A 7854-nucleotide genomic window follows, 5' to 3' on the forward strand; every position below is an offset into this window, starting at 1 on the left:
AGTTGCTCTGGATAAGAGCGTCTGCTAAATGACTAAAATGTAAATGTCTTTTACCAAATAGGACTATCGTCTGTATACCCCACCTACTTTGTCACAACACAACTGATTGTCTCAAACGCATTAAGAAGGAAAGAAATTCCACAAATTAACTTTTAAGAAGGCACACCTGTTAATTAAAATGCATTCCAGGTGACAACTTCATATAGTTGGTTGTGAGAATGCCAACAGTGTGCAAACTGTCATCAAGGCAAAGGGTGGCTACATTGAATAATCTCAAATATAAAATATATTTTGATTTGTTTAACACTTTTTGGGTTACTAAATGATTCCACATGTGTTATTTCATAGTTTTGATGTCTTCACTATTATTCTACAATGTAGAAAATAGTCAAAATAAAGAAAAACCCTTGAATGAGTAGGTGTGTGTAAACTTTTGACTGGTACTGCATGTGTTCCAGAGTAGAGAGTGTTCCAGAGTGGAGACTGTTCCAGAGGAGACTGTTCCAAAGGAGACTGTTCCAGAGTAGAGAGACCCACAGTAGTAACTGTACTTGAATACTGGCAATGTCTGCTGTTGCAGGTGGGAAGATGCAAGTTAGTTACCTGAAAAATATTCAATCTCTCAGTGTTCATCTTAAAGTGCACCAAATTCATGCATTTAGCTGCTGATATTACTTTTTTGTTGGCAGCGGTTCTCTTCAACCCACACTTTCATATGAATCTACAATCGATTAATATATTATTTTTTTAATTACAGGATTGATCAGAATTGGCCTATGTTGGTGATATGACTTCTTCTTTTATGGACTCGGCGCACAGTGCTTTGTGTGACGCATTGAGTGATGGCTGAGAAATTGCTTCCCGTGTACATTTCCTGTCAATTTATACACAATAAATAAAGGTCGTCTTTTTTAACTCGAATAAGGTAACGTTCCGATGTAGAATGTCCCACTACCCGACCCGTTGGTTTGTTTCCGGAAGTACATTCTTTGGGGGTGGATGCTTATTGTGTTAACTGGCTAGCAAAGTAAGTGCCGAGCCAAATACCATAGCCTTGCTTTCTCTCAATACCACTGGTATTTGTATTTATTCGAATAGCCTCATATACAGCAAATGCTACATCTTATATCTCGAAATTATAAAAAATTGCATTAGGTAGAGACCACAACATCCAACAGTAACGTTTGCTAGCATGCTAACACAGACAAAAGTGGTTTAGTTACCTGTATCTGCTGCTAATTTTAGCGATTTTTCCTTTTGATATACGGAATCGTAACACTGACCAACCTGAACAAAAGTAGCTAAAAGTTACGATCTCATAACTGTAGCTAGCTGCTCATAGACACTTTGCCATGATGTCCGCAGCCATCATAACTTTCCAGTCTCAGCTCTCCGGAGTCATGGAGACGGTCCTTAAGTCAGCTATGTACGAGATCACCAGGCTGGTGGAGGATAGTTTCCTGGAGGAGGTGTCCCGGAGCCGGGAACAGGTCGAGTCACTGAAGACGCGGCTGCAGTGGTCGGAGAGGAACAGAGAGGGAGGCCAGAGGGGGAAGTGTTGGGACTGTGGGAGAACTGGCAAGGAAGATGAAGAAATAAGCTTAGGAACTTCACAGACAGGTGAGAAGAGAGACATCTAACGACACAGTACCAGTCAAAAGTTTGGACACACCTACTCATTCAAGGGTTTTTCTTTATTTTTATTATTTTCTACATTGTAGAATAATAGTGAAGACATCAAAACTATGAAATAACACATGGAATCATGTAGTAAGCCAAAAAGTGTTAAACAAATCAAAATATATTTTACATTTTAGATTCTTCAAACTAGCCGCTTTTAACAGCTTTGTGTAACCGATGTGAAATGGCTATTTAGTTAGCGGTGGTGCGCGCTAATAGCGTTTCAATCAGTGACGTCACTCGCTCTGAGACTTGAAGTAGGGTTTCCCCTTGCGTTGCAAGGGCCACGGCTTTTGTGGCGCGATGGGTAACGATGCTTCGTGGGGTGTCAGTTGTTGATGTGTGCAAGGGTCCCTGGTTCGAGCCCGGGTTGGGGCGAAGAGAGGGACGGAACCTACACTGTTACATTTGCACACGCTTGGCATTCTCTCAACCAGCTTCACCTGGAATGCTTTTCCAACAATCTTGAAGGAGTTTCCACGAATGCTGAGCACTTGTCGGCTGCATTTCCTTCACTCTCTGGTCCAACTCATCCCAAACCATCTCAATTGGGTTGACATCAGGTGTTTGTGTTGTGTTGTGTTGTGGAGGCCAGGTCATCTGATGCATTACTCTCCTCCTTGGTCAAATAGCCCTGGAGGTGTGTTGGGTCATTGTCCTGTTGAAAAACAAATGATAGACCCACTAAGCGCAAACCAGATGGGATGGCATATCGCTGCAGAACACTGTGTTAGCCACGCTGGTTAAGTGTGCCTTGAATTCTAAATAAATCACATAGTGTCACCAGCAAAGCACCATTACACCTCCTGGATGCTTCCCGGTCGGAACCACAAATGTGGAGATCATCCGTTCACCTACTCTGCATCTCATGAAGACATGGCAGTTGTAACCACAAGTCTCAAATTTGGACTCATAAGACCAAAGGAGAGATTTCCACCAGTCTAATGTCCATTGCTTGTGTGTCTTGGCCCAAGCAAGTCTCTTCTTATTGGTGTCCTTTTAGTAGTGGTTTCTTTGCAGCAATTCGACACGCAGTCTCCTCTGAACAGTTGATGTTGAGATGTGTCTGTTACGTGAACTCTGTGAAGCATTTATTTGGGCTGCAATTTCTGAGGCTGGTAACTCTATTGAACTTGTCCTCTGCAGCAGAGGTAACTCTGGGTTTTGCGACTGCACTTGAAGAAACATGAAAAGTTCTTGAAATTTCCTGGATTGACTGACCTTCATGTCTTAAAGTAATAATTGACTGTCATTTCTCTTTGCTTATTTGAGCTGTTCTTGCCATAATATGGACTTGGTCTTTCACCAAAAAGGGCTGTCTTTTGTATACCTCCCCCACCTTGTCACAACACAACTGATAGGCTCAAACGCATTAAGAAGAAAATAAATTCCACAAACTTTTGACTGGTTTTATATATATATATATATATATATATATATGAGTGGCAGGCTGCTGTATTGTGTACCTTTCATACTTTGGTGATCACTGATCAGACAGTATTGCTTTAAGAAAATAGTCAAAGTCATGGGTGGTGGTGGCATCTTAGTAAGATGTTTCCTTTCCTTCATCTGATGTGAGGAGACTCCATTATCCACAATGTTACATTCCTTTTACTCCAAATGAAATGTTCTCTTTGTTTACCTGTGGCCAGGTGTGGAGAGGGGGCGTGGCCTGAAGCAGGAGAAGGTACCAGGGGAGGAGTGGAGCAGCTGTGGGGGCGTGGCCAGGGAAACAACCTTCCATGATCTGGAGGAGGCAGAGGCCACCAAGAGAACCTCTGAGGTAGGTAGGGGACTGACTAAACACATGGAGGCAAAGGCCACCAGCCCTAGGAGAACCTCTTGTATCTAGGGGACTAAACACCTGTGAAGGGTGGAGTGTTACAGAAAGTTCAGTTAGAAATGTTATTTTAAAGGATATATTAGAACAGATCAGTCTGTGAGGAAGAATTGGGCAGCCTTCTTCAAACCTCTCCTCATATTTGAACTCTTCCAGTTCTGGGCTGCAGCAAAGTTGTGAGATGTCTGGGTGTTCCAGAGGAGAGTTCTGAATAGAGAACCATCATGTCAGCTCTATTCAGTCACTGTCAGTTTATCCATCATTTAGTTAGAATCAACTCATTCATTTCGTCTGGCAGTCCACAGAGGTCGCAGGTCAGAAGCTGGACAGCCTGCTGAAAGAGGAGGCTCTCCACAACACTGAGCTACGGGAGAGATGGGATTTCTGCCTGGACGGTGAGTTGAGTTTACCACCAACATAACAGACAATAGCCAACCTTTATGATGATGAGAATGATAACAAGAGTAAGTTATAGTATGCTGTGTCATTTCAAATGTATTCATTATTACACATGTCAACTTGAAACTGTAAGTACACATTTAACATTACTGTTACTCTACTACTGTGTCTACTATTGCCAATGCCTTAAATCACGTGTCAAACTCATTCCACAGAGTGTCTGTGGGTTTCGCTCCTTCCTTGTACTTGATTGATGAATTAAGGCCACTATTTAGTAAGGAACTCCCCTCATCTGGTTGTCTAGGTCTTAATTGAAAATCAAAAACCAGCAGACACTAGGCCCTCTATGGAATGAGTTTAACACCCCTGTCTTAAATATTAATGCTTCTAATGCCTCATGTACCCTGTGTTCTTCAGAGGCTGATGGTTCAGATGTCTCTGGGCCCAGTAAGAGTTTTATTCAGCAGGAGCTACAGCAGTGCCAGGATGACTGGGGATCCAGTCTAGACCAGAGGCCTGAACCACCAGGCCCCGAGAGAGACCAAGGGAAACCCATCGACCCTCTCTACCGTCCCCACTACAGCATGGAGGAACTAGGGGGTGACTTTGAGAAGTCTGGTTATGGCAGTCCTAGTAGTGGAGGCCATCTTCTAGACATGGAAGGGCTGGATAGGCTTCCTGGTTCTCCGTCTCGTCTGGGGGCGCTGAGCTACGGAGCTGTGGGTCACTACCAGGTGAACCTGGGGGGGTCTGAGGGGGGAGACCATCACCATCGCTCCCACATGCCTGGCCCCCATCGGAGCCGGAGGAATCAGGTGGGGTCGCCAACGCCATCCCCCCACCCGGAGGTGGGAGACCTGAACTGCCTGTTGATCAACGAGGAGGGGTACCTGCAGGACTCCAGTGTCTTGTACCCTGAACACGGTGTCGCAGAGTCGGGTAACAGAGCTGGCCACAGGGGGCTAACCTCCATCCACTCTGGAAGCTCAGACCACAACAACACAGAGAGCCTGTATGATGCCGCTGATGACTTTGGACACTCTTTAAACCTCAGAGATCGTTCACAAGAGCAGGTAACAGGAGGAGCGGGGAGCCGTCATGCCTGCAATCAATGTACCATGAGCTTCCCAGACTCTGGTTCCCTCAAGGCCCACAAGCAGACACACAAAACGGGGAGAGGGTTGAGTTCAGGGTCTGGTCCTCCGTATTCCTGCACCCAGTGCGGTAAGACCTTCACCCAGGCCTGTAACCTTAAGGTCCACCAGCGGGTCCACCAGGCAGAGGGACTCCACCTTTGCAGCCACTGCTCCAAGGGCTTCACCTCCTTCTCCGACCTGAAGAGGCACAAGTGCAGCCAGACGACAGACAAGCCCTACTGCTGCTCCGTCTGTGGGAACAAATTTAGCCGGCTCTGGAACCTCAAGCTGCATCAGCGCATTCACACGCAGGAGAAACCACACCGCTGCAATATGTGTGACAAGAGCTTCACGCGGGTGGACATTTTGAAGGTACACCAGCGCACACACACTGGGGAGAGACCGTACTGCTGTGCTGTGTGTGGACTCTGCTTCAAACGACTGGCCCATCTAAAGTTACACCAGCACAAACACAGGCCGGATTTCCTGGCCTGAGCGGTGGTCTAGAACAGTGGTTTTCATATTGTGAGGCATGGGGTCCCCCAATTATTATTTTTTAATATATATATATATACTACCATTCAAAAGTTTTGACACACCTATTCATTCAAGGATTTTTCTTTATTTTTACAATTTTCTACATTGTAGAATAATAGTGAAGACATCAAAACTATGAAATAACACATATGGAATCATTTTGTAACCAACAAAGTATTAAACATATAAAAGTATAATGATTTATTTTTTCAATATATATTTTGAAAGTTTCTTCAAGTGCAGTTGCAAAACTATCAATCGCTATGATGAAACTGAATCTCATGAGGAGCGCCACAGAAAAGGAAGACCCAGAGTTTCCTCTGCTGCAGAGAATAAGTTCATAAGAGTTACCTGCCTCAGACATTGCAGCCCAAATAAATCAAGTAACAGACCCATCTCAACATCAACTGTTCAGAGGAGACTGCGTGAATCAGGCCGTCATGGTCGATGACATTAGATGGATTGGACATTAGACCGGTGGAAATCTGTCTTTTAGTCTGATGAGTCCAAATTTGAGGTTTTTGGTTCCAACCGCATGTGTGGGTCCCACCGTGAAGCATGGAGGAAGTGGTGTGATGGTGTGGTGGTGCTTTGCTGGTGACACTATGTGATTTATTTTGTATTCAAGGCACATTTAACCAGCATGGCTACCACCGCATTCTGCAGTGATATGCCATCCCATCTGGTTTGCGCTTAGTGGGACTATCATTTGTTTTTCAACAGGACAATGACCCAACACACCTCCAGGCTGTGTAAGGGCTATTTGACCAATAAGGAGAGTAATGGAGTGTTGCATCAGATGACCTGGCCTCCACAAACACGCGACCTGAACCCAATTGAGATGATTTGGGATGAGTTGGACCGCAGAGTGAAGGAAAAGAAGCCAACAAGTGCTCAGCATATGTGGGAACACCAAGACTGTTGGAAAAGCAAGCCAGGTGACACTGGTTCAGAGAATGCCAAGAATATGCAAAGCTGTAATCAAGGCAAAGGCTGGCTATTTGAAAAATCTCAAATATTATTTGATTTGTTTAACACTTTTTTTGGTCACTACATGATTCCATATGTGTTATTTCCTAATTATGTCTTCACTATTATTCCACAATGTAGAAAAAGAGTAAAAATAAAGAAAAACCCTTGATGTGTAGGTGTTCTAAAACTTTTGACTGGTAGTGTGTGTATGTACATACATACATACATACATAAAGTGCCTTCGGAAAGTATTCAGACCTATTGACTTTTTCCACATTTTGTTACTTACAGCCTTATAAAATTGATTATTGTTTTTTTTCCTTATCAATCTACACACAATACCCCATAATGATGGGGAGTGTTGCTGCACAGCTATTTTCAGGTCTCTCCAGAGATGTTTGATCAGGTTCAAGTCTTGTCTTGGCTGTGTGCTTCGGGTCGTTGTCCTGTTGGAAGGTGAAACTTCATCCCAGTCTGAGGTCCTGAGCGCTCGGGAGCAGGTTTACATTAAGGATTGCTATGTACTTTGCTCCGTTCATATTTCCCTCGATCCTGAAAAACATCCCCACAGCATGATGCTTCCACCACAATGCTTCACCGTATGGATGGTGGCAGGTTTTTCTAGATGTGAAGCTTGGCTTTTTATTTTTTTTATTTCACCTTTATTTAACCAGGCAGGCCAGTTGAGAAGAAGTTGTCATTTACAACTGCGACCTGGCCAAGATAAAACAAAGCAGTGCGACAAAAACAACAACACAAAGTTACACATAAACAGACGTACAGTCAACAACACAATACAAAAATCTGTATACAGCGTGTGCAAATTTAGAAGAGTAGGGCAATAAGGCAATAAATAGGCCATATTGGTGAAATTATTACAATTTAGCATTAACACTGGAGTGATAGATGTGCAGATGATGATGTGCAAGTAGAGATACTGGGGTGCAAAAGAGCAAGAGGATAAATAATATGGGGATGAGGTAGTTGGGTGTGCTATTTACAGATTGGCTGTGTACAGCTACAGTGATCTGGCATTCAGGCCAGAGTTCAATCTTGGTTTCATTGGATAATATTGACTCTGAGAGTCTTTAGGTGCCTTTTGGCAAATTTCAAGCGGGCTGTCGTGCCTTTTACTGAGGAATGGCTTCTGTATGGCCACTACCATAAAGGCCTATTGGTGGAGTGCTGCAAAGATGGCTTCCCTTCTGGAATGTTCTCCCATCTCCACAGAGGAACTCTGGAGCTCTGTCAGAGTGACCATCGGGTTCTTGGTCATCTCCCTGACCAAGG

At 44.0% G+C, this 7854-nt stretch overlaps 1 protein-coding gene across 2 annotated transcripts; it reads left to right on the forward strand.

Moving 5' to 3' along the window:
- The first annotated feature begins 940 nt into the window (after positions 1–940).
- LOC106610374 (zinc finger protein 180-like) lies at positions 941–6211 on the forward strand. Of its 2 annotated transcripts, XM_014209702.2 has the most exons (5): positions 941–1027; positions 1366–1620; positions 3333–3463; positions 3819–3915; positions 4337–6211. In XM_014209702.2, the coding sequence occupies exons 2-5, from the start codon at positions 1401–1403 to the stop codon at positions 5548–5550; spliced, it is 1662 nt and encodes a 553-aa protein (XP_014065177.1). In that variant the 5' UTR covers positions 941–1027; positions 1366–1400; the 3' UTR covers positions 5551–6211. The 2 variants fall into 2 exon arrangements, with proteins under 2 accessions (XP_014065177.1, XP_014065176.1); XM_014209701.2 differs by having other exon boundaries at positions 958–1620.
- Positions 6212–7854: the final 1643 nt, after the last annotated feature.

This window comes from Salmo salar, chromosome ssa08 (assembly GCF_905237065.1).
Source record: "Salmo salar chromosome ssa08, Ssal_v3.1, whole genome shotgun sequence".
NCBI classification, from domain to species: Eukaryota; Metazoa; Chordata; class Actinopteri; order Salmoniformes; family Salmonidae; genus Salmo; species Salmo salar.